At 40.0% G+C, this 26,698-nt stretch overlaps 3 protein-coding genes and 1 pseudogene across 3 annotated transcripts; all 4 read right to left on the reverse strand.

Annotated features, from left to right (window-relative positions):
* Positions 1-25,727, reverse strand: LOC109965912 (myosin heavy chain, fast skeletal muscle). Its single transcript, XM_020610302.1, has 41 exons — positions 25,561-25,727; positions 25,079-25,127; positions 10,372-10,594; positions 9,910-10,053; positions 9,648-9,804; positions 9,511-9,538; positions 9,319-9,430; positions 9,137-9,229; positions 8,992-9,055; positions 8,787-8,885; positions 8,602-8,705; positions 8,364-8,502; positions 8,148-8,266; positions 7,900-8,049; positions 7,646-7,816; positions 7,251-7,557; positions 6,715-6,785; positions 6,535-6,622; positions 6,339-6,456; positions 6,097-6,220; positions 5,859-5,995; positions 5,511-5,766; positions 4,993-5,235; positions 4,714-4,890; positions 4,439-4,584; positions 4,245-4,335; positions 3,763-4,152; positions 3,499-3,625; positions 3,284-3,402; positions 2,937-3,133; positions 2,672-2,855; positions 2,425-2,590; positions 2,140-2,264; positions 1,718-2,026; positions 1,430-1,633; positions 1,221-1,346; positions 927-1,097; positions 725-829; positions 538-633; positions 284-415; positions 1-44 (listed from the first exon to the last, which is right to left on the reverse strand). Exons 3-41 carry the CDS (start codon positions 10,573-10,575, stop codon positions 27-29), a joined length of 5,811 nt encoding a protein of 1,936 aa, XP_020465958.1. The 5' UTR covers positions 10,576-10,594; positions 25,079-25,127; positions 25,561-25,727; the 3' UTR covers positions 1-26.
* On the reverse strand, positions 14,408-18,128 carry LOC109965895 (myosin heavy chain, fast skeletal muscle-like). The gene is made up of 14 exons (XM_020610276.1): positions 17,989-18,128; positions 17,774-17,892; positions 17,427-17,623; positions 17,162-17,345; positions 16,915-17,080; positions 16,630-16,754; positions 16,208-16,516; positions 15,920-16,123; positions 15,711-15,836; positions 15,417-15,587; positions 15,201-15,305; positions 15,014-15,109; positions 14,772-14,903; positions 14,408-14,521 (listed from the first exon to the last, which is right to left on the reverse strand). Exons 1-14 carry the CDS (start codon positions 18,098-18,100, stop codon positions 14,504-14,506), a joined length of 2,064 nt encoding a protein of 687 aa, XP_020465932.1. The 5' UTR covers positions 18,101-18,128; the 3' UTR covers positions 14,408-14,503.
* Positions 18,208-22,184, reverse strand: LOC109965866 (myosin heavy chain, fast skeletal muscle-like; annotated as a pseudogene).
* LOC109965900 (myosin heavy chain, fast skeletal muscle-like) lies at positions 22,192-24,981 on the reverse strand. The gene is made up of 11 exons (XM_020610283.1): positions 24,763-24,981; positions 24,299-24,442; positions 24,037-24,193; positions 23,868-23,895; positions 23,673-23,784; positions 23,468-23,560; positions 23,316-23,379; positions 23,089-23,187; positions 22,904-23,007; positions 22,666-22,804; positions 22,192-22,568 (listed from the first exon to the last, which is right to left on the reverse strand). The coding sequence occupies exons 1-11, from the start codon at positions 24,964-24,966 to the stop codon at positions 22,207-22,209; spliced, it is 1,506 nt and encodes a 501-aa protein (XP_020465939.1). The 5' UTR covers positions 24,967-24,981; the 3' UTR covers positions 22,192-22,206.
* Positions 25,728-26,698: the final 971 nt, after the last annotated feature.

A 26,698-nucleotide genomic window follows, 5' to 3' on the forward strand; every position in this document is an offset into this window, starting at 1 on the left:
AAAAGGTTCCAAGAAGATGTGATCCCTTATTCAGCACTTTCAGACTGGAAAAAAGCAGGAAAATAAATTTATTCAGTATTACTGATATTTAATATCTCATCTTGTTGTGCAAGTTAATTTTATATGTGGCATTTACTCTGTTATAATACTGTCTTCCTCATCTATGAAAAATCAATGAGGAATAGTGAAAAGGATTTATTTAGAATATTAATTAACTGAGATAAACATATTAAATGAAGGTGCCATATAGTACTTTGGTGTAAACTATGATCACATAAGTTACCTTCCCAACATCACGGCTCTTGGCTCTCAGCTTGTTGACCTGGGACTCAGCAATGTCAGCGCGCTCCTGAGCTTCCTCCAGCTCATGTTGAACCTTCCTGAGCCTGGACAGGTGGGTGTTGGCCTGCTCCTCCTGTGAAGGGTTTAGAGTGTGAGATGCTTTTTAAATATTCCACCATAATAGTATGGGTTCTTTATGTCATTACTGATTTGTCTTCTGATCCCATATACAATGTTACAAAACATTTGACTCACAGCCTCCTCAGACTGTCTCTTGTAAGCCTTGACTTTGAGCTGAAGCTTGTCCACCAGATCCTGGAGTCTGAGCACATTTTTCTTGTCCTCCTCAGTCTATACAAATAAAAGATTGTTACCAGTGAAGTATAAAGGCAGAATCAAGAAATGGATCATTCTCAATTATTTAATGTTAAAAACAACATACCTGGTAGGTCAGCTCCTTCACTCTCCTCTCATATTTGCGGACTCCTTTAACAGCATCACTTCCACGTCTCTGCTCAGCTTCAACTTCAGCTTCCAGTTCGCGGACCTGTAATGGTGGTGAATGAAGTAAATAATTCATCTAAAACTTTAGTACTGTGAAAAGTGTACATATTATGAGCATTTAAAATATATACATTTCATACCCTGGCCTCCAGTTTCTGGAGCTGCTTCTTGCCACCCTTCATGGCGAGGTTCTCGGCCTCATCCAGACGGTGCCGCAGGTCCTTGACTGTGACCTCCAGGTTCTTCTTCATCCTCTCCAGATGAGCACTGGTGTCCTGCTCCTTTTTCAGCTCCTCGGCCATCATGGCAGCCTGAAATAATGGGCAGTTTGGAATTATATTTTTGAATGTATTGACACAAATGGTCAAGTTTAAAAACACATTTACTGATGTTGCATTTTACATAAGAAGGAAAACTCATAAACCTAAACTCACATCAGTGATAGCCTTTTTGGCTTTGTCCTCAGCATTTCTTGCTTCCTGGACAGCATCATCCACTTCACCCTGAACCTGGACAAGGTCAGCCTCCAGCTTCTTCTTGGTGTTAATAAGACTGGTGTTCTGGATGTTTAAGAAAAGTCATGTTTAACATAATATTTAAACTGTTTTCAAGACTAGTGTCCTGTGAATGCATGAAAACAAACCTGAGAGTGAAGCAGTCCAACACGTTCACTGATATCAAGCAACTCCTGCTCAGCCACTTTGCGTCCTCTCTCAGTCTGCTCCAAAGCAGCTCTCAGCTCTTCAATCTCAGCCAGCATCAGGCCATTTCTGCGCTCCACCATGGCGACCTGCTCCTTCATGTCTTCCTGTCCTCTCAGAGCCTCATCAAGGTGCAGCTGGGCATCCTGACAACAAAAAAGAAAACACATGAATGTACCTTCTGTACCCTTTGAACCTGCTTTTTACCTAAATGATCATACGGTCCTCACCTTGAGCTGTCCCTGGACATTCCTCAGGTGTTTCTGGGCCTCAGCAGCCTGCCTGTTGGCATGGCTCAGCTGAATCTCCATTTCATTCAGGTCTCCCTCCATCTTCTTCTTGACTCTCAGGGCATCATTCCTGCTCCTGACCTCAGCATCAAGAGTGGTCTGCATGGACTCAATCACCCTCTGGCTGTTCCTCTTGATCTGCTCCATCTCCTCATCTTTCTCAGCCAGCTTCCTGTCAACCTCACCTTTGATCTGGTTGAGCTCAAGCTGGACACGAAGGATCTTGGCCTCCTCGTGCTCTATTGTGCCCTTAAACATTCACATATACCAAATGTTTCATATAAACACAGTCAAAATGTATACATGGTTACATATAGAGTGTGCTATTGTATTTTAACATGTAAGTGTAATCAAGATTTTACTTCAGCTTCCTCCAGTGCTGACTGAATCTCAGACTTCTCAGTCTCCACTGTTTTTTTTGCTTTCTCCAGTTCATGGACAGTCTTTCCAGACTCACCAATCTGTTCAGTCAGGTCCGAGATCTCCTCTAAAGAACAATTAGAAGATACATAGTTAGAAGGGGATCTTTTTTTACAGCAGGTAGGTAGGATGTTTAAGTATAACATACAGTAAGTTGAAAGGAATAATTCGCCTTTGAAAGTCATAGAATGGACCACACAAATGAGATTTTAGTGCTATTGACATACGTTGCAGATTCTTGTTCTCTCTCTTCAAGGTCTCCAGATGGTCCAGAGCCTCCTCATAAGAGTTCTTCATCTTGAAGAGTTCAGTGCTGAGAGAGCGAGCCTCCTTCTGGGCTCCTTCCAGCTCTGCCTGGCTCTCCTCACACTTCTGTTTCCACTCTGCAAGGACCTAGTAATATATAGATGAGAACCAATTATTATGGTAGTGTTTTGTTTTACTCAGATCAGTGTGGACTTGATTTTCTGTTACCTTATCAAAGTTCCTCTGCTTCTTGTCAAGGTTGGCAGCCAGAGCATTAGCTCTCTCCACATCAATCATGAGGTCCTCCACTTCACCCTGCAGCCTCTGCTTGGTCTTCTCCAGAGAGGCACACTTGGAGTTCACAGCCTCAATGGATTCCTCAGCCTCCTGCAGACGCTGGGCAAGCTTTTTCCTGAAGTGAAGAAGGATTTTTGTTTAGAAACCAACAGCTGAAATAAAAACAAATTTAAACACTGAAAAGACAGTGACTTACTTGGCCTCCTCCAGCTCCTCAGTGCGCTGGATAGCATCAGTCTCATATTTAGTTCTCCACTGAGCCACCTCACTGTTGGCCTTGGACATTCCTCGCTGCAGCTCTGCCTTGGCCTCCTGCTCCTCCTCAAACTGCTCTCTGAGCAGATCACAGTCATGGCGGGCAGACTGAACAGCATGGGCCAGGGCATTCTTGGCCTGTTGAATGTAACAGCATATTAACCGCATTATGTTTGCTTCACTGCTTGTGGTGTGGGATTTTAAAATATTACAATACATTGTATGTATGTTGAACTAAATCAATTCAGCCCCTGTTAAAAGGTTAAAACCTAAGAATAGGAAACGTACCTTCACTTCCTCCTCAATGTGTCTCTTGAGCTCCTCAATTTGCTGAGTGAAGGCCTGTTTGCTTCTGGACAGCTGGGAAACAACAGCTTCTTTCTCCTCAAGCTGGCGGGAAAACTCACCTGAACAACAATATATAAACAATATAGATTATATATAAATGTATCAGTGTGATTGTTACTAATTTTCAGTACCAGTTTTTATTACAGGTGACTCACCATTCTCTGTCTGCAGTCTCGCCCTCTGTACATTAATGTCATTCAGCTGGCGAACATTCTCATCATTTTTGGCTTTGAGCTCGCTCATCTGATCCTCAAGAGTTCTACACATTTTCTCCAGGTTTCGCTACAACAACAAATATATATGTTATGTATTTCTCTAACCTTAAGGCTACTGCAATATTATATTATTACATTTCATGCTTTATATGTCACAACCTAATGTAAGGCAAATCCCTCACAGAATATAAGAAAACTACTCACCTTTGCTTTGGCAACAACCTCCATGTTGCTGGAGAGGTCATCGATCTCCATCTTGTACTCACTCTTCTCCTTCTCCAGCTTTTGCTTGACACGCTGGAGGTTGTCGATCTGCTCTCCCAGCTCTGCAACACTGTCAGCTTGTTTCTTGCGAAGAGCTGCTGCAGTCGCTTCATGCTGCAGGGTCGACTCTTCAAGGTCACGACGCAGCTTCTGGAACTCAGCCTCACGCTTCTTGTTCATCTCAATCTGAGTGGCTGTTGCTCCACCAGCTTCCTCAAGCCTCTCACTGATCTCCTCAAGCTCCCTGGAAAGGTCAGCTCTCTGCTTCTCTACCTTGGCCCGAGCAGCCCTCTCAGCTTCAAGCTCTTCCGCCAGCTCCTCAATACGAGCCTAGATATGATCACAGTAACATCAAGAAGGCTTACTGACTTAAACATGTTGATTTTGACCCACTGTTTAGTGTTTATGTAAAACAATGGTACCTGGAGTTCCTTGATCTTCTTCTGAAGCTGAGCTCCAAGGGACTGTTCATCCTCAATCTTGCTGAGGAGCTGGCTTATCTCAAAGTCTTTCCTTTGTAGAGGAGACAAATAAAGCTTAGTTTGTCTGTTTATCAGAGTGTAATGTGTGAGCTGCTGAGAAGAGGATTAATAAGCTAAAGCAAACAAAAACCTACTTCTTGATTTTCTCGTCAGATTGCTGCTTGTCATTCTCCAGATCCATGATGGATTCCTGGGCCAGTTTCAGATCTCCTTCAAGCTTCCTCTTGGCTCTCTCAAGGTCCATGCGGAGCTTCTTCTCTTGCTCCAGTGATCCCTCAAGCTATAAGGTAACAGTTATTACTGATGATTTAAATCTGATCTTTGATATTTAGAAGACAGAGCCTCACTGCCCAGAATAATTCATGTTACTATAGGGCTAAACCAGAAAATCAAACTGTTGTTTGCTCACATCATCCACTTGCTGTTCCAGCTTTGTCTTGGCCTTGCTCAGAGTGTTGACTTTGTCTTCCTCTGCCTGCAGATCATCCAGTGTTTGCTGATGGGCCTCTTGGAGGGCTTTTTTCTCCTTGGTCAGTTTGGCAATGGCTTCATCTTGAGCTGCCATCTCCTCTGTCAGGTTTTTCACCTGAAATTACATCATAAGGGCATTATTTCCATTTGATTATATTCATTTATATGAAAAGTAGAACACATATGTTCAAATTTTTTATGAATGTGTTATTTGCACCTTGTTTTCAGTGGCATGTTTCTCCTTCTCCACTTTAGCCAAGGTGAGCTCCAAGTCATCAATGTCTTTCTTCAGCTCAGAACATTCATCCTCCAGCTTCCTCTTCTTTGCAGTCAGTTCAGCATTGATTTCCTCTTCATCCTCCAGTCTCTCACTTGTCTCTTTGAGTTTGGCCTCCATCTGGATCTTGCTCTTGATGAGCCCCTCACACCTTTCCTCAGCATCAGAGAGGTTCTCAACTTCCTATATTACATTTTGAACACACAATAAGTTACTTAATTAATAATTAGATAGTTAATAGAGTTCATGTTTGTTTAACAATCAAGACAAGAAGAGTATTTGGTCTCATTGTATCTCACCTGCTGTACATAATGTATACAAAAATGTGAGATCTTTACAAAACTGGTTTGTGCATTTGGTCTGTGTGTATCTGATTTTGAAGCTGCTGTTCACCTTCAGTTACTGAAGACGCCATTTACTGTATTTATATAGAGAGCCGATATGCATATTTTACTTACTGCAGCCACTTGAAGTTGCAGGTCATTCTTTTCCCGCAGCAAGGCAATCATTTTCTCCTCCAGCTCTTTCTTCTTAGCCAGGGCAGTAGTCAGGTCTGCTTGCATCTTCTCATAGTTGTCCTTCATCTCTTGCAGCTCCTTCTCAGTCTCAGCACTCTTCAGAAGAGGCTTGACCTTGAAGTACAGTTTCAGCCATGGCCAATTTTTCACATTCATGAATGAACGGAGATTGTACTGGATGGTGAAGATTGATTCTCTGGAAAAATAAATATCAATAAAATTCCACTTTAATTGCTTTATGATTATGCAAATGGAAGAATAGCTCTGTATTTTTCATGATAGTCTTACCTCCTCTCCATCATCTTAACAAACTCCTTCCTCATGACATATCCTCTGCAGAGGGCCTGAGTCATGGTCACCAGTGCAGCCAGTTTCTCATCTCTCATCTCCTCCAGAGTACCCAGCAGACCAGCTTTGAAGAACACCTTTGTTTTAAATGAAGGAAAATAGTCATCAGCACGCTTGGATACAACAGGATGGCTCCCGGTGTAAAACTCTGATAATACTGTATTTAAAAAAAAACAACCTTTGTGTGTCCAAACTTGTACTGAGTGTGGTCCACATCAATGGAGCCCAGCAGCTTCTCTGAAGCTTTCTTGTTGTCAATGAACTGTCCCTCAGGGATGACACTGGCATTCAGTACTTTGTATCTGCCAGAGGATAATGATTTTGTTAGGTAAACTTTCCTTGCATCTTTTGGTAGTGTTTACCATCACAATATCTCTACAGAAATCAACTTGACTTCCTTGTAATGAAATCTGCACTAACCTCTGCTTGAAGTCACCATAGAGGATTCTGCTGGGGAAGCCCTTTCTGCAGATCCTGATGCCTTCCAGCACACCATTACACCTCAGCTGGTGGATGACCAGGGAGTTCTCCATAAGACCTGAGAGTTGAACATTTGTATATAACATAAACAGTATAACATACTGTTGTGCAAAAAGTAGGACTGTTGTCTTCTTACCTGGGGTCTTTGATTCATTGGGAATCAGGCAACGGACAAAATGAGGGTGAGTGCTCCTCAAGTTGGTCATCAGCTTGGCCAAGTTCTCCTGTGGATCAGCAACATGAGCTAAGAGGTCAGGAATTATTTCAACATGATTTTTTTTTTTACTTTTATGCAAATATATGGAACAATACATACTCTGAAAAGAGCAGACACCGTCTGGAAGGAGCCACCCTTCTTCTTACCACCCTTTTTAGCACCTGCAGCCTCTGTTTTAGAAGATGATTCAGTTTCATTAATGGGACTAAATACAGTGTCAAGCTTTCTTTTTTGTGCAAAGTGGAATTCTTAATAAAGTTACATGAACATAGGTGATGCCTAAGCAGCAGTTACACTGCTGCTCACGCATCACCTTCTTATTAGGTGTGAGCCAAGTGTAAGAGACAGAGTTTCTTACCTGTAATTAGGAACTTACTTCACTTCATGAAACAATGTAAACTGAACTTAGTAAAAAAATACATCTAATTTACAAAAAGACCTATTTTAACCACTTTACTTACCTGCATGCATGTAACTGGAAAATAGCATTGACAATTTCATTTTAAAATAAGGCGGGTTTCTAATGCTCAAGATATTTGTCAGGAGTATCCAAACAATCATTTACTGGGATGATGCATACCATTTTACTGGACATTAAAGTTTCAGACTTTTCTGCTCATTCTGATTTATCTTACCCTCAGCTCCAGCATGGGCTGCATACAGGAAGGCCAGCAGCTTGTTTGAAGCTTTCTGGTAGAGCTGAACAACTGAGTCATTCAGGGGGTCCTTGTTCTTGTCCAGCCAGCCAGTGATATTGTAGTCCACTGTACCAGCATAGTGAACCAGGGAGAAGTGAGCCTCGGCTTTGCCCTTTCCAGGCTTTGGCTTCTCAAAAGCCTTGGTCTTGCCAAGATGCTGATCATGCAGCTTGTTCTTGAAAGTTGTATCAGAGGCCTTGGGAAACATGCACTCCTCTTCAAGGATGGAGAAGATGCCCATTGGCTGAAAGGAAAATATATTATAGTAGTATAAGAACCAACTATTTAGAATTAACTGAGGATTACAGTTCTACCTGACAGATTGGTCCTACCTTCTCAATAAGCTCAATGCAGGCAGCCAAGTCCATACCAAAGTCAATGAATTCCCATTCAATTCCTTCTTTCTTATACTCCTCTTGCTCCAGGACAAACATGTGTTGGTTGAAAAACTGTTGCAGTTTCTCATTGGTGAAGTTGATGCAGAGTTGCTCCAAGCTGTTGTACTGTAATTTTGGAAATATTATCATTTTCATAGAAAAACACTGGTGATATGTAATACAACTTGTATATTCTTCAAATTACTCACATCAAAGATCTCAAACCCAGCGATATCCAGCACTCCAATGAAGTACTGTCTTGACTGCTTTGTGTCCAACATCTCGTTGATTCGGATGACCATCCACAAAAACATTTTCTCATAGACAGACTTGCACAGAGCCATGACAGAATTGTTGACCTAGAAACAAAGGAAATATTTTGAAAACCATGCTTGGTTTTTACTTTAGTCATATGTATTTGTAGATGGTTCATGTTTTTCATGGTTCTTGTCATTACCTGAGGCACGGTCTGACCTTTAGTCACCATCTCGTTTCCGACCTTGACTCTTGGGTAGCACAGAGCTTTCAGCATATCAGCTGAGTTCAGGCCCAAGAGGTAGGCGATTTTATCAGCCACTGATGGAAAGAAAGACAATGTGTGTTTAATACACTTTGAATTGTTATTTTCTGCACCAGAATACTTGTATGATGAAAATATTATATTGGTAGTTACCCTCAGTGCCATCAGGTTCAGCCTGCTCTTCACGCTGCTTCTGCTTGAATTTCATGTTGCCATGATGCATCACAGCGCCAGTCAGCTTGTAGATACCCATCTTCTCTTCAGCAGTGAAGCCCAAGATGTCAATAGCTGTCTGCATTGCACATGGAAGAAAATAATTAACAACTATGGCGTTTTATTTCTTGGATTCCTAATTTTGCATTCTCAGTATAATTATGAATTGATGCTTTACATCTGTAGCAATGAACTCCTCCACATCATTGATGCTCTTGACAGTGATTTCACCCTGACTGATCATTGGGTAGTCATAGGGATTGGTGGTGATCAGAAGAGCCTCTAGAAGAGCAGAAATAAAATATATCAGATTTTATTGACATATTGTTTTAAAATTCAGTTTCAGGTTGTCTATTCACATACCCAAAAGCTCAGGCTTGTGGCCAGTCATCAGCTGATAGAAGATATGGTAGCTCCTCTCAGCAGACAACTGGAAGGTGACACGGGACTTCTCCAGCAGATCTATGAATAACAAATTCATTTGGAAAATGTAGAATTCCTGTATTACATCATAGTTTGTCAATGACCACATTTAACTCAGAAGAATCACACCATGGGTGGAACTTACATGTTTCAATATCAGCTGAGGCCAGTTTGCCGGTGGAACCAAAATGGATTCTGATGAATTTACCCTAGAAATAAAGAATAATAATAAAATTAGTTTTTGTAATATAACAGCAAAGCTGTTTTAAGATATTTGCTGTATTACTTACAAAACGAGAGGAGTTGTCATTCCTCACAGTCTTGGCATTACCATAGGCCTCAAGCAGAGGGTTGGCTGCAACGATTTGGTCCTCAAGGGAGCCCTACAAGAGAGGATTGTTGTTACATTAGCCATACATTCAAATGAACCTTTCTCTGACAGACATTTTCTATCTTATTCATCCAATTTTACCTGCATCTTGCCAGGTGTTGGCTCAGCCTTCTTGGCACCAAGAGCTGCAATTGTTGCAAAGTACTGGATGACACGCTTGGTGTTGACAGTCTTTCCTGCACCAGATTCTCCACTGGGGTATTAGAGACACATTGTCAAGATTCTGCTTCATTATCATCAAATTCATAAAGATTTTGTGTTAGCAATACTCACGTAATCAGGACAGACTGGTTCTCACGATCTGAAATGCAAATATACATGCTGCACTTGAGTTCCATTTTCACTGTTTCTTCGGTAAGGGGTGAAATTCTACATATGAAATTCTATATACATTATAACTTTGATCTTACCAGTGAGCATGAACTGATAGGCATTGTCAGAGATGGAGAAGATGTGGGGTGGAGCCTCAATCCTCTTCTTTCCTCTGTATGCTGCTACACATACAGCATCATACACTGGAAGCCACTTGTAGGGATTCACGACGACACAGAACAACCCAGAGTAGGTCTGTAACAGTAGAGAGCATAACCATAGCATTACAGTAACAACTACATATTAGATATATACATATTTACATACATATTTAATTAGCGTAGTATTGTAGAAACTTACATAGATCATCCATGATGCATAACGCTCTTTGAGGTTATACAACACGCAAGGCTCATTGAGGTGGGTCATCATGGCCATGTCCTCAATTTTGTCAAACTTTGGAGGGTTTCTGGGGTGAATGTCATCCTCTTTAACAGTGACAGTCTGAAAAGGAAACAGTAAAATATTTACTGAGAAATAATTTTCAAATAAAAAGTAAGTAGTAAGTAAGTAAGTAAATTTTATTTATATAGCACCTTTTACAGACAAGGTCACAAAGTGCTTTACAAAGTCAAAAGATAAAGATAAAAAAAGCTTAACAAATAGTCAGTTTGAATGTAATATACAATTCTAAATAAATATTTTACTGGATATTTTCCTAAGCTGTAGATTTTAAATAAATGTTTTATACAAAAAGTGTCTTGGGTGAAAGCAGATTTGGATATTTTGGTTAAACATGTTAAAATAATGAATCACACCTACCTTTCCTTTGTCTGTCTCAACTGTGGCTTTGCCACCCTCTTTCTTCACAAGTTTACCCTTGACATACATTTCCTCAGGATCAATCACAAAGTAGGCCGTTTTGGCATCAAAAGGAGTGCTCTGCGCCTCAATCCTCTCCTTTTCTGGCTTCCGGAGGTAGATGGCCGCCGGGCCATATTGCTCCATCTCCGCGTCTGTGCTCATGGTGGCACTTTAGTCGAGACTGAAAACATGAGGGTCCAAAAGACTTCATTTTAATATTAACACATGAACATAATGCTGCTATGGTCTTGTATCCATCTCATTGAGATTTCATGTTGTTTAATGATGACATCTTTTACCTCAGCTCGTTCCAGAAAAGAGAAAGTGGTTCAGTTTCTGGTGGAGTCTCAAGGTGCTATGGGAAGATGATTAAACATGAGCACTAAAACTTGTTTCAGTTTATTTAATCTAAAATTTAGTCAGGGAAGCTCAATCAATTTGAAAACAGCAGAAGGTGAAGATCCTGAAATATCTTCAATCCTAACAACCAAGTGCTAACTGTGTTCAGATGAATCATTAGCATTTGATACTCTTCCACCCTGTCAACTGCCCGTCATAACTAGAACCATAGTAACTGTGTAATTTTTTTCAAAGAACATTCATTCATTCATTTTCTACCGCTTAGTCCCTGAACGGGGTCACGGGGTGGCCGGAGCCAATCCCGGCCGGCAATCGGGCGAAGGCGGGGTACACCCTGGACAGGTCGCCAATCCATCGCAGGGCTAACACATAGACAAACAACCACACACACACACACACACACACTCCAATGGGCAATTTAGAGACACCAATCAACCTAAGCTGTATGTCTTTGGACTGTGGGAGGAAGCACGGGGAGAACATGCAAACTCCACACAGAAAGGTCCCGGGTGGGGCCCGAACCCGGAACCTTCTCACTGTGAGGCAACGGTGCTGCATACTTCTTAAATTTGTTAAGAGATGATTAAATAGAAATGAAATCTGAAACCAAGGTACCATAACCATATGGTCATATAAATAAGTATTTAGCAACACCCTAACTTTACCAGTTAATGAATAGCAGTACAAGGTCATAGGTCATAGTCAATGCACTCACCTGTGTGGGGAGCCTATCAGTTCAACCAGAAGTCCAGAGCTGCTTCATTTATAGAGGGTGGGAGTGCCAGGTCAGCAGTAGTCTCTCTCTTGGTTTGGTCATGCCCTCTTCTCATCCTGTTGCTTATTTATGGCAGTGATGTTCAAGGAAGTGGTATACATAATTTTTTGTAACAAAAAAAATTACTTGAATATACAGCATGCATTATGATGTTATACTAACTGATTTGATTTGATTTGGTTGTAGCTTTGGATGTGACCAACACAGTGTGGGTATTAAAATTTAATTTAACATTCATAATTAACATTAATTAATGCTTGCACCAGACAATTTTAACTACAATTTAACAGTATTTCTACTGCAACAAAAAATTAATTGCAGTATCAAGGAAATAGCTGATCAAATTAATGCCCACATTCAAGTTGCTGTATTCCAACATAAAGGGACTTCAGAAGACTAAATAAAGCTTCAGTGTCTGCTTAAGGAATCAACAATGTAAAAGTATGTAGAAGGAAAGATGGTACTTGTGCTTTTTTCCATAGATTATCCAAAAATGTTACACGATAGCTGCTCTAAATCCTGGTCTACTGCTGCCTCCAAGTGCAGGTGTGGAAGTCAAATGTGTATCATTCTCTAAATAGTGCGCCGTTTAGTTTACAGACTACTCCAAACAATATCATTCTTAATTTAAAAGGGATTAAAGTTGAAACGTTGTGAATGTTCGCAAACTATTTTTTAAATTCATTGGCAGCTTTGGGTATTGGCTTTGGAAAGTCTTCCAAATTCTGTTGGTGTTCAGCTGCAGGGCACTTGTACTTTTGAGATACCTCAAATGAAAGAGAGTAAATAGTAATATTTACCTTAAACATACATTTAGATGTTGTACTATGTCTGGTGAAAATAACTCCAAATGATTCATAATGGTTATCATTTTAATGTTATATTTATTAATGTCTTTTGTGCAAATCAAAATTATATAAACATTTAGTCAATAATAGCTGAAGAAATCTGTATATGAGGTGTATAGTTGTGTTTCTGTGCTACGGAATCTAAATCTAAATCAGTTCTGTAATAAAATGGATTGCATCAAATTAATGATTTAACATGCATGTATGAAATTTAGTTTTGGAAATGACCCTAAATGTTTGTGGTCTACAGTTACATCACACTAGCTCATCTTGTGTTTCAGTAATAAAATTAAAGATGAAGCCCTCGCCATTTACGTTTTATCACCTGTCAGCTCTCTAGATGGACATGAAAACACTTGGTAAGTTATTTGAGATCAGGCCCAAAATAAATTCTGCACAAGGCAAAATGAACCGGATCCAACTGCCACGTCTGACAGGCAGGGGCATCTGTTAAAGCAACACGATTCAAGTGTCCTAGCAGATTTTCAGAGCTTATGTTCATTTCTGAGTCAGAACCATTGGTAGACCACAAAAACATATAATTATAGAAAGCAGAAACACCTATTTCACTTGTGGATGACAGTTTTCTTTTTAACTTATGATGACTTGGTTCAAGGTAGCTCATACTGATTTGAGCAGATTGTGCAAGGACTCAATGTGCCCATGGAACCAACACCCGTATGTTCCATCACTCTTTGTTCTAGTGATACTGATGAGTTGCTTCAAAACTGATAAATTATAGATCTAATAATGGATGTATATCATACTATATGTACTAGTGTATTAGTGGAGAGATGATACACTTATTTACTAGGTAAACTAGCTCACAGTCTTTGACTCTCCTTACAGTGATAGCTCTAAAGAAGGAAGTTCAAACTTTGCTATACCTGTAATAGAACTCTGCAATACAGGCAACCTCGATGTGCTTCAAATCTAAATATAATTGAAATAAATAGGTGATCACTTGAGCCCATAAGTTATATGTTGTTGTTCTATTGACATTTGGGATTGGGGATTTTGCTATGGAGAGAAATCAGTTTTGGTGAATTGGTGATATTTGCTGTTTATGTGACATGGACGTGTTTACCCAGTCACCGTATTCCCCTTATAAATTGCAAGTATCTCTCACTCAAAATCCCACAGGACTAGAAGATGATGGGTCATCAAGTGTGAGTGAAGACATCCTGCTCCAAGATTCCAAGACAAGCTTTAATTTCTTCCACGAGACATGGGGCACTTATGTGATGTGGCACCCTCCATCTGTGACATCCCAAATAGGGCATGGCATGGATGAAGAGCAAGCCTGTGGCTTTTTCAATTCCTAAGCAGAATTTGATACTTGGAATGTAGTCACATGAGAAAAAAAACCCTTAAATATTCTCTTTTATAACTGCATTTTCAAATTAGAAAATGTTTCTCTCTTCATATTTTATAGTGGTTTTAGTAAATATTGATTTTGAAGTATTTATGAATATGAATTCCATTTTACTGCATGGTGTATAATGGAGGACAGATATAATGGAAAGAAATATGGATGGAATATGGAAAAGTAGTAATGGAGAAGGAATCTGGCCAGCAATATATATAATTTAAATAAATTTATATTGAACCAATAGACTAACAATTGAAATACTAGCCAGATAACTTTTGATAAAGTCTAATGGCCTAAAATCTTAACAGTGTATTTTAGGAACTGCAGCAATACCAGATTCTGCTTTACCCTTTCACTTCACATTTTCACTTCAACTTTCTGAAGCCAAGAACAAAGGGAACCAAGCTTCCAAAAGCAGTACCATTTTTTCCATTTTGTGCATCATTATACTTTGACTTTACAAAATTTCAGGGGGATATACTATACTAACACTCATATTAGTACAGTTCTGAGTACCTGTATTGTACCTGAAGATGTTACAGCATGGTTAGTTGCTCTACTTTGTTTTGGACTACATTTTTTGTGGGAAATCAAAAGAAGTAATCATCAGAAAGAACACGACAGGAATCAGGGTAGTAATGACTATTATAATCTTTATTTAAATGTTAAAGAGTCCCCAAGCACTGGTCCATATTTTATGAACTCTGTTGAAAGGCCTTGGCTGGATGATGACTCTTATTCAGCAGAGTCAGCCTAAAAAAAAAAATTAGGGAAAATCAGTCAGTAATAGCAAATTGTCAAGTTTAGAAATCAAGTAACCTAATAATTTTTTTTCTTTATTCAAGTGCAAATTCAATAATGAAATATTTTTGGTATTGTAAAAGGTGCAATATTGATTTACTTTTTCAGCAGTGGTAAGTGCACAGCATCAAATCATTATACTATCTTCTAACATCAACACATCTGATGCTGTAATTATGCAAACAATCTATAACGTTGTTACCTTTCCAACATCACGGCTCTTGGCTCTCAGCTTGTTGACCTGGGACTCAGCGATGTCAGCGCGCTCCTGAGCTTCCTCCATCTCATGTTGAACCTTCCTGAGCCTGGACAGGTGGGTGTTGGCCTGCTCCTCCTGTGAAGGGTTTAGGATTATACTGACTTACTTACAAGACAGTTAATAGTGATAATATTAATAAATCCACTTTACATGATACAGTATGTTTCATTATGTCTTTGACTCACAGCCTCCTCAGACTGTCTCTTGTAAGCCTTGACTTTGAGCTGAAGCTTGTCCACCAGATCCTGGAGTCTCATGCCATTCTTCTTGTCCTCCTCAGTCTGTACAGATAAAGAATTATGCAATAAATGTAAAGAGTAAAATAAAAAAAACATTCAAGGGAAGTCAAGATAGTTTATTAGTGGGAATTACCTGGTAGGTCAGCTCTTTTACTCTCCTCTCATATTTGCGGAGACCTTTCACTGCATCAGCTCCACGTCTCTGCTCACCTTCAACTTCAGCTTCCAGCTCACGCACCTTTAAAATAAGAATTATGTATAAAGATATAGTACTATATGAAATGAATAAATCAATGAAAGTTTGATGTGCCTTCAAAAACAAAATGTTGTTTTACAGTTCATACAGTACCCTGGCCTCCAGTTTCTGGAGCTGCTTCTTGCCACCCTTCATGGCGAGGTTCTCGGCCTCATCCAGACGGTGCTGCAGGTCCTTGACTGTGACCTCCAGGTTCTTCTTCATCCTCTCCAGATGAGCACTGGTGTCCTGCTCCTTTTTCAGCTCCTCGGCCATCATGGCAGCCTGAAATAATGGGCAGTTTGGAATTATATTTTTGAATGTATTGACACAAATGGTCAAGTTTAAAAACACATTTACTGATGTTGCATTTTACATAAGAAGGAAGACTCATAAACCTAAACTCACATCAGTGATAGCCTTTTTGGCTTTGTCCTCAGCATTTCTTGCTTCCTGGACAGCATCATCCACTTCACCCTGAACCTGGACAAGGTCAGCCTCCAGCTTCTTCTTGGTGTTAATAAGACTGGTGTTCTGGATGTTTAAGAAAAGTCATGTTTAACATAATATTTAAACTGTTTTCAAGACTAGTGTCCTGTGAATGCATGAAAACAAACCTGAGAGTGAAGCAGTCCAACACGTTCACTGGCAACAACCAACTCCTGCTCAGCCACTTTGCGTCCTCTCTCAGTCTGCTCCAAAGCAGCTCTCAGCTCTTCAATCTCAGCCAGCATCAGGCCATTTCTGCGCTCCACCATGGCGACCTGCTCCTTCATGTCTTCCTGTCCTCTCAGAGCCTCATCAAGGTGCAGCTGGGCATCCTGACAACAAAAAAGAAAACACATGAATGTACCTTCTGTACCCTTTGAACCTGCTTTTTACCTAAATGATCATACGGTCCTCACCTTGAGCTGTCCCTGGACATTCCTCAGGTGTTTCTGGGCCTCAGCAGCCTGCCTGTTGGCATGGCTCAGCTGAATCTCCATTTCATTCAGGTCTCCCTCCATCTTCTTCTTGACTCTCAGGGCATCATTCCTGCTCCTGACCTCAGCATCAAGAGTGGTCTGCATGGACTCAATCACCCTCTGGCTGTTCCTCTTGATCTGCTCCATCTCCTCATCTTTCTCAGCCAGCTTCCTGTCAACCTCACCTTTGATCTGGTTGAGCTCAAGCTGGACACGAAGGATCTTGGCCTCCTCGTGCTCTATTGTGCCCTTAAACATTCACATATACCAAATGTTTCATATAAACACAGTCAAAATGTATACATGGTTACATATAGAGTGTGCTATTGTATTTTAACATGTAAGTGTAATCAAGATTTTACTTCAGCTTCCTCCAGTGCTGACTGAATCTCAGACTTCTCAGTCTCCACTGTTTTTTTTGCTTTCTCCAGTTCATGGACAGTCTTTCCAGACTCACCAATCTGTTCAGTCAGGTCCGAGATCTCCTCTAAAGAACAATTAGAAGATACATAGTTAGAAGGGGATCTTTTTTTACAGCAGGTAGGTAGGATGTTTAAGTATAACATACAGTAAGTTGAAAGGAATAATTCGCCTTTGAAAGTCATAGAATGGACCACACAAATGAGATTTTAGTGCTATTGACATACGTTGCAGATTCTTGTTCTCTCTCTTCAAGGTCTCCAGATGGTCCAGAGCCTCCTCATAAGAGTTCTTCATCTTGAAGAGTTCAGTGCTGAGAGAGCGAGCCTCCTTCTGGGCTCCTTCCAGCTCTGCCTGGCTCTCCTCACACTTCTGTTTCCACTCTGCAAGGACCTAGTAATATATAGATGAGAACCAATTATTATGGTAGTGTTTTGTTTTACTCAGATCAGTGTGGACTTGATTTTCTGTTACCTTATCAAAGTTCCTCTGCTTCTTGTCAAGGTTGGCAGCCAGAGCATTAGCTCTCTCCACATCAATCATGAGGTCCTCCACTTCACCCTGCAGCCTCTGCTTGGTCTTCTCCAGAGAGGCACACTTGGAGTTCACAGCCTCAATGGATTCCTCAGCCTCCTGCAGACGCTGGGCAAGCTTTTTCCTGAAGTGAAAAAGGATTTTTGTTTAGAAACCAACAGCTGAAATAAAAACTAATTTAAACACTGAAAAGACAGTGACTTACTTGGCCTCCTCCAGCTCCTCAGTGCGCTGGATAGCATCAGTCTCATATTTAGTTCTCCACTGAGCCACCTCACTGTTGGCCTTGGACATTCCTCGCTGCAGCTCTGCCTTGGCCTCCTGCTCCTCCTCAAACTGCTCTCTGAGCAGATCACAGTCATGGCGGGCAGACTGAACAGCATGGGCCAGGGCATTCTTGGCCTGTTGAATGTAACAGCATATTAACCGCATTATGTTTGCTTCACTGCTTGTGGTGTGGGATTTTAAAATATTACAATACATTGTATGTATGTTGAACTAAATCAATTCAGCCCCTGTTAAAAGGTTAAAACCTAAGAATAGGAAACGTACCTTGAGTTCCTCCTCAATGTGTCTCTTGAGCTCCTCAATTTGCTGAGTGAAGGCCTGTTTGCTTCTGGACAGCTGGGAAACAACAGCTTCTTTCTCCTCAAGCTGGCGGGAAAACTCACCTGAACAACAATATATAAACAATATAGATTATATATAAATGTATCAGTGTGATTGTTACTAATTTTCAGTACCAGTTTTTATTACAGGTGACTCACCATTCTCTGTCTGCAGTCTCGCCCTCTGTACATTAATGTCATTCAGCTGGCGAACATTCTCATCATTTTTGGCTTTGAGCTCGCTCATCTGATCCTCAAGAGTTCTACACATTTTCTCCAGGTTTCGCTACAACAACAAATATATATGTTATGTATTTCTCTAACCTTAAGGCTACTGCAATATTTATTAGTTACATTTCATGCTTTACATGTCACAACCTAATGTAAGGCAAATCCCTCACAGAATATAAGAAAACTACTCACCTTTGCTTTGGCAACAACCTCCATGTTGCTGGAGAGGTCATCGATCTCCATCTTGTACTCACTCTTCTCCTTCTCCAGCTTTTGCTTGACACGCTGGAGGTTGTCGATCTGCTCTCCCAGCTCTGCAACACTGTCAGCTTGTTTCTTGCGAAGAGCTGCTGCAGTCGCTTCATGCTGCAGGGTCGACTCTTCAAGGTCACGACGCAGCTTCTGGAACTCAGCCTCACGCTTCTTGTTCATCTCAATCTGAGTGGCTGTTGCTCCACCAGCTTCCTCAAGCCTCTCACTGATCTCCTCAAGCTCCCTGGAAAGGTCAGCTCTCTGCTTCTCTACCTTAGCCCGAGCAGCCCTCTCAGCTTCAATCTCTTCCTCCAGCTCCTCAATACGAGCCTAGATATGATCACAGTAACATCAAGAAGGCTTACTGACTTAAACATGTTGATTTTGACCCACTGTTTAGTGTTTATGTAAAACAATGGTACCTGGAGTTCCTTGATCTTCTTCTGAAGCTGAGCTCCAAGGGACTGTTCATCCTCAATCTTGCTGAGGAGCTGGCTTATCTCAAAGTCTTTCCTTTGTAGAGGAGACAAATAAAGCTTAGTTTGTCTGTTTATCAGAGTGTAATGTGTGAGCTGCTGAGAAGAGGATTAATAAGCTAAAGCAAACAAAAACCTACTTCTTGATTTTCTCGTCAGATTGCTGCTTGTCATTCTCCAGATCCATGATGGATTCCTGGGCCAGTTTCAGATCTCCTTCAAGCTTCCTCTTGGCTCTCTCAAGGTCCATGCGGAGCTTCTTCTCTTGCTCCAGTGATCCCTCAAGCTATAAGGTAACAGTTATTACTGATGATTTAAATCTGATCTTTGATATTTAGAAGACAGAGCCTCACTGCCCAGAATAATTCATGTTACTATAGGGCTAAACCAGAAAATCAAACTGTTGTTTGCTCACATCATCCACTTGCTGTTCCAGCTTTGTCTTGGCCTTGCTCAGAGTGTTGACTTTGTCTTCCTCTGCCTGCAGATCATCCAGTGTTTGCTGATGGGCCTCTTGGAGGGCTTTTTTCTCCTTGGTCAGTTTGGCAATGGCTTCATCTTGAGCTGCCATCTCCTCTGTCAGGTTTTTCACCTGAAATTACATCATAAGGGCATTATTTCCATTTGATTATATTCATTTATATGAAAAGTAGAACACATATGTTCAAATTTTTTATGAATGTGTTATTTGCACCTTGTTTTCAGTGGCATGTTTCTCCTTCTCCACTTTAGCCAAGGTGAGCTCCAAGTCATCAATGTCTTTCTTCAGCTCAGAACATTCATCCTCCAGCTTCCTCTTCTTTGCAGTCAGTTCAGCATTGATTTCCTCTTCATCCTCCAGTCTCTCACTTGTCTCTTTGAGTTTGGCCTCCATCTGGATCTTGCTCTTGATGAGCCCCTCACACCTTTCCTCAGCATCAGAGAGGTTCTCAACTTCCTATATTACATTTTGAACACACAATAAGTTACTTAATTAATAATTAGATAGTTAATAGAGTTCATGTTTGTTTAACAATCAAGACAAGAAGAGTATTTGGTCTCATTGTATCTCACCTGCTGTACATAATGTATACAAAAATGTGAGATCTTTACAAAACTGGTTTGTGCATTTGGTCTGTGTGTATCTGATTTTGAAGCTGCTGTTCACCTTCAGTTACTGAAGACGCCATTTACTGTATTTATATAGAGAGCCGATATGCATATTTTACTTACTGCAGCCACTTGAAGTTGCAGGTCATTCTTTTCCCGCAGCAAGGCAATCATTTTCTCCTCCAGCTCTTTCTTCTTAGCCAGGGCAGTAGTCAGGTCTGCTTGCATCTTCTCATAGTTGTCCTTCATCTCTTGCAGCTCCTTCTCAGTCTCAGCACTCTTCAGAAGAGGCTTGACCTTGAAGTACAGTTTCAGCCATGGCCAATTTTTCACATTCATGAATGAACGGAGATTGTACTGGATGGTGAAGATTGATTCTCTGGAAAAATAAATATCAATAAAATTCCACTTTAATTGCTTTATGATTATGCAAATGGAAGAATAGCTCTGTATTTTTCATGATAGTCTTACCTCCTCTCCATCATCTTAACAAACTCCTTCCTCATGACATATCCTCTGCAGAGGGCCTGAGTCATGGTCACCAGTGCAGCCAGTTTCTCATCTCTCATCTCCTCCAGAGTACCCAGCAGACCAGCTTTGAAGAACACCTTTGTTTTAAATGAAGGAAAATAGTCATCAGCACGCTTGGATACAACAGGATGGCTCCCGGTGTAAAACTCTGATAATACTGTATTTAAAAAAAAACAACCTTTGTGTGTCCAAACTTGTACTGAGTGTGGTCCACATCAATGGAGCCCAGCAGCTTCTCTGAAGCTTTCTTGTTGTCAATGAACTGTCCCTCAGGGATGACACTGGCATTCAGTACTTTGTATCTGCCAGAGGATAATGATTTTGTTAGGTAAACTTTCCTTGCATCTTTTGGTAGTGTTTACCATCACAATATCTCTACAGAAATCAACTTGACTTCCTTGTAATGAAATCTGCACTAACCTCTGCTTGAAGTCACCATAGAGGATTCTGCTGGGGAAGCCCTTTCTGCAGATCCTGATGCCTTCCAGCACACCATTACACCTCAGCTGGTGGATGACCAGGGAGTTCTCCATAAGACCTGAGAGTTGAACATTTGTATATAACATAAACAGTATAACATACTGTTGTGCAAAAAGTAGGACTGTTGTCTTCTTACCTGGGGTCTTTGATTCATTGGGAATCAGGCAACGGACAAAATGAGGGTGAGTGCTCCTCAAGTTGGTCATCAGCTTGGCCAAGTTCTCCTGTGGATCAGCAACATGAGCTAAGAGGTCAGGAATTATTTCAACATGATTTTTTTTTTACTTTTATGCAAATATATGGAACAATACATACTCTGAAAAGAGCAGACACCGTCTGGAAGGAGCCACCCTTCTTCTTACCAGCCTTCTTACCTGCAGCCTCTGTTTTAAAAAAGCATTCAGTTTCGTTAATGGGACTAAATGCATAACCGTGGAGAAGAGTCTTAAGTTTTCAGAGTTTCTTGCCTTCACTTACAAACTTACTGCACCCTATGAAACATTGTAACCTGAACTTAGTCTCATAATGCTTAAGGCTTACAAAAAAGGACCTATTTTAACCAAGTTGATTACTTGCATGTTTAATAGTGGAAAATAGCTTTGAAAATTTTAGTTGAAAATAAAGGGCATTTCTCATAGTACAATCACGGTATTTGGCATCAGTATCCAAACAATCATTTACTGAAATGATGCATACCATTTTAATGGATATGATAATGTGATTTTTCTGCTCATTCTGAATTCTTACCATCAGCTCCAGCATGGGCTGCATACAGATGAGCAAGCAGTTTGTTTGAAGATTTCTGGTAGAGCTGAACAACTGAGTCATTCAGGGGGTCCTTGTTCTTGTCCAGCCAGCCAGTGATATTGTAGTCCACTGTACCAGCATAGTGAACCAGGGAGAAGTGAGCCTCGGCTTTGCCCTTTCCAGGCTTTGGCTTCTCAAAGCACTTGCTCTTGCCAAGATGCTGGTCATGCAGCTTGTTCTTGAAAGTTGTATCAGAGGCCTTGGGGAACATGCACTCCTCTTCAAGGATGGAGAAGATGCCCATTGGCTGAAAGGAAAATATATTATAGTAGTGTAGTGGTTAAAAATAAATCAGATTCCAGAAGAACTATGCCATAGAACAGTATGTACTTCATATATGGACATTATTTGTACTTGTTTTATTATCTGTACTTATTTGAGCTGAGTGGCTCTGGTTCATTAAGTACATGTGAGTTGGGCATGTGATTTGGCAAACAGGAACTAGATGCTTCCTGTTTTCGAAATCCATCTCAGGGTGTTGTCTCCCAAAACTGAAGACAGGAAGTTAGGTTTAGAAATAGACGCAACAGCATAAGGGAGGCGGCTGATAAAAAAGAGTGAGCTGGAGAGGAGAGAGAAGGAGGATCATGCTACCGTGAGCAGTGTACCACCAGCCCGGCCTCGGAGGGCTGGTGGGAGACGGCGACTGACTGGGGCTGACTGACTCGGGACTGGCAACCAATGACCTGACTGACTGGTGTTTAGTCATATGTATTTGTAGATGGTTCATGTTTTTCATGGTTCTTGTCATTACCTGAGGCACGGTCTGACCTTTAGTCACCATCTCGTTTCCGACCTTGACTCTTGGGTAGCACAGAGCTTTCAGCATATCAGCTGAGTTCAGGCCCAAGAGGTAGGCGATTTTATCAGCCACTGATGGAAAGAAAGACAATGTGTGTTTAATACACTTTGAATTGTTATTTTCTGCACCAGAATACTTGTATGATGAAAATATTATATTGGTAGTTACCCTCAGTGCCATCAGGTTCAGCCTGCTCTTCACGCTGCTTCTGCTTGAATTTCATGTTGCCATGATGCATCACAGCGCCAGTCAGCTTGTAGATACCCATCTTCTCTTCAGCAGTGAAGCCCAAGATGTCAATAGCTGTCTGCATTGCACATGGAAGAAAATAATTAACAACTATGGCGTTTTATTTCTTGGATTCCTAATTTTGCATTCTCAGTATAATTATGAATTGATGCTTTACATCTGTAGCAATGAACTCCTCCACATCATTGATGCTCTTGACAGTGATTTCACCCTGACTGATCATTGGGTAGTCATAAGGATTGGTGGTGATCAGAAGAGCCTCTAGAAGAGCAGAAATAAAATATATCAGATTTTATTGACATATTGTTTTAAAATTCAGTTTCAGGTTGTCTATTCACATACCCAAAAGCTCAGGCTTGTGGCCAGTCATCAGCTGATAGAAGATATGGTAGCTCCTCTCAGCAGACAACTGGAAGGTGACACGGGACTTCTCCAGCAGATCTATGAATAACAAATCAACATTTTATAACAATATATTGCATGCATGATATCATACAGCTTCAACTCACATCATACCCAAATGTAAATTCAAACAAAGTTGACTAAACAAAGTGTAGAAAAGGACTCACATGTTTCAATATCAGCTGAGGCCAGTTTGCCAGTGGTTCCAAAGTGAATTCTGATAAATTTACCCTACACACATCAGATATATGTTAGTAGAATTCTTGATATGTAGTTCAAAAGGATAATGCTTGTTTTTTTTTGTCTTTTTAACACTTACAAAACGAGAGGAGTTGTCATTTCTCACAGTCTTGGCATTACCATAAGCCTCTAGCAGAGGGTTGGCTGCAACGATTTGGTCTTCCAGTGAGCCCTGCAGAAGATAATATATTAATATTTAATATATTATTATAATAATATGTGTTGTAGATGGATCATAAATAATCAATAAACAGACACATTTCTTCAGTAAAGGCAACAGTTACCTTCATTTTGCCAGGTGTTGGCTCAGCTTTCTTAGACGAAGTCATTGCAATTATTGCAAAGTACTGGATGACACGCTTGGTGTTCACAGTCTTTCCTGCACCGGATTCTCCACTGGGGGTAGACAGAGAAATCTGTTATTTGTTTGTTATTTTCATATCTGTAAACGTCCAATAATGTTATTCGATTATGCTTACGTGATTAGGACAGACTGATTCTCACGATCTGAAATAAACAAATACTTGTCTCATTCAATACAATATATGGTTATAATAGAGTTACATTCTATGTCATATCTGTTATGTTTCATTTTGTGCATCAGGTAAAGATACGTTCATGTGACCACTTCTTAAAATAAACTCTCACCAGTGAGCATGAACTGATAGGCATTGTCAGAGATGGAGAAGATGTGGGGTGGAGACTCAATTCTCTTCTTTCCCCTGTATGCCACAACAACCTGTTCATCGTACACTGGAAGCCACTTGTAGGGATTCACGACGACGCAGAACAACCCAGAGTAGGTCTGTAACAGTAGAGAGCATAATCATAGCATTACAGTAACAACTACATATTAGATATATACATATTTACATACATATTTAATTAGCGTAGTATTGTAGAAACTTACATAGATCATCCATGATGCATAACGCTCTTTGAGGTTATACAACACGCAAGGCTCATTGAGGTGGGTCATCATGGCCATGTCCTCAATTTTGTCAAACTTTGGAGGGTTTCTGGGGTGAATGTCATCCTCTTTAACAGTGACAGTCTGAAAAGGAAACAGTAAAATATTTACTGAGAAATAATTTTCAAATAAAAAGTAAGTAGTAAGTAAGTAAGTAAATTTTATTTATATAGCACCTTTTACAGACAAGGTAACAAAGTGCTTTACAAAGTCAAAAGATAAAGATAAAAAAAAAGCTTAACAAATAGTCAGTTTGAATGTAATATACAATTCTAAATAAATATTTTACTGGATATTTTCCTAAGCTGTAGATTTTAAATAAATGTTTTATACAAAAAGTGTCTTGGGTGAAAGCAGATTTGGATATTTTGGTTAAACATGTTAAAATAATGACTCACACCTACCTTTCCTTTGTCTGTCTCAACTGTGGCTTTGCCACCCTCTTTCTTCACAAGTTTACCCTTGACATACATTTCCTCAGGATCAATCACAAAGTAGGCCGTTTTGGCATCAAAAGGAGTGGTCTGCGCCTCAATCCTCTCCTTTTCTGGCTTCCGGAGGTAGATGGCCGCCGGGCCATATTGCTCCATCTCCGCATCTGTGCTCATGGTGGCACTTTAGTCGAGACTGAAAACATGAGAGTCCACAACAGTTTTAAATGCTTTGGTAGTGTTTGGACCTGACCATTATGGATGCTGTACTATTGCTGAAATGTCTTACCCCAGCTTATCAGAACTGAGTGGCACAGAGCTTATGCTGTCCAAGGATACTGTTAAAGAGAGAATAAGATATTCATTGAAGAAGACATAAAATTAAAATGTTTGTCTAGTGGCTATAACAGGAAGCAGCAATCACACTACTTAAATTTTAACCCATTTGTAGGCACCCTTTCATGACTCTATAACACTGTACAATTAACTCAGATATATGAGCACCTATACCATGGTGAAAAACATTTTAAGGTTTATCCAAGTGTTTTTATTGTTCAAAGAATATTACATATTCACTGTAAAGCTTTTTCAAATGAACTATTAGGAATAGTTGCAAACTTTATTTTGAGATATTTGTAAATAAAATTTTTGATCAATGGTTTAATTTCTTAAGGATTATTTGACATGAAAAGTATAACAGAGTTATGTGATATTAATGTCATTTTAAGTAAAAGCAAATTAGATAAGCCCAAACACACACAAAGCACTAACCTGTGTGGGATGCCTGTCAGTTGTCAGAAAAATTTGAAGCTGCTGCTTATATAGAGGCTGGAACTGCCTGGTCAGCAGCAGTCGGCCTCTCAATTTGGTCAAGCATCCCTGACATCCTAAGACCCATCTTGTGTCATTGCTGGTTTGGCAAATTTTTTTTCGTTGTCTAAGCTATAACATATCTTAACTGTAAAAAAAAAAAAAAAAGTAATAAAAAAACAGAAAAGTGGTAAAATAATCCTGCAACCCAGAATTAAGATTTTAGTAAATGTCCCAGACTAAAGAATTAAAAAGAAAAAAGGTAATAGAACATTTTCAAATTTCATTATTGCATGAGTGCATTTTATTTATTTTTATATCATACATTGCATATGATATGCAGTATTATCAGAACATAAGTGATTTCACAAATGACTATTTAAATAATCTATTAAGGCAGTGGATTGCCTTTTGAAACTCATAAACCAACACTTAAATGTCACTGGTATTGAGTGTCAGAGCTTCTCCACGTTTCAAATATTTGAAACACAGTAAAACAGAGAGCATCATGTCTGTTTATTCTGAGTATCGCAAGTATTAGAAAAATAACACTTAGCAATGTAATGTTAAATCCCTCATGTATCATATTAATTTTGAAGTGAATATCATGTAATCATTAGACTTAATTTTTATTTTGTTCGTCTAATTGTGACAGTAATGCCAAAAATATGTCCCAAAATAGATCCTGATTTCTGAATCAATAATTTATTCTAATTAATAATTTATTTATATAAATTTATATTCTGACTTGCAAGAGAGGGATTTCATCATTCTATGATGAGACCTTGAACCTACTTACCCTGTTCATAGCCAGGAATGAAACTTACATTTGGAGAAGCACTCAAGTGGTGCTGGTATATGGTTGCAGGACACTGGCACGCCTCCCATTCCTCTAATAAAACTGAATGGAAGGCCTCCATAAAGTTCATGTGGTGTCACACCTTGCCTTAATAGGACAGCAAGGACACTGGCCAACCAGACTGAGATAAAATCTATATTAAGTCTCACTGGGATATCAAAGATCTTTATCTTCACACTATGTTTGATTCTAAGAATGTTGTTGCTGTTATGGAAATATATACAGTCAATGGTCAAAAAC

Source organism: Monopterus albus, unplaced genomic scaffold, assembly GCF_001952655.1.
Source record: "Monopterus albus unplaced genomic scaffold, M_albus_1.0 scaffold105.1, whole genome shotgun sequence".
Classification (NCBI taxonomy): Eukaryota; Metazoa; Chordata; class Actinopteri; order Synbranchiformes; family Synbranchidae; genus Monopterus; species Monopterus albus.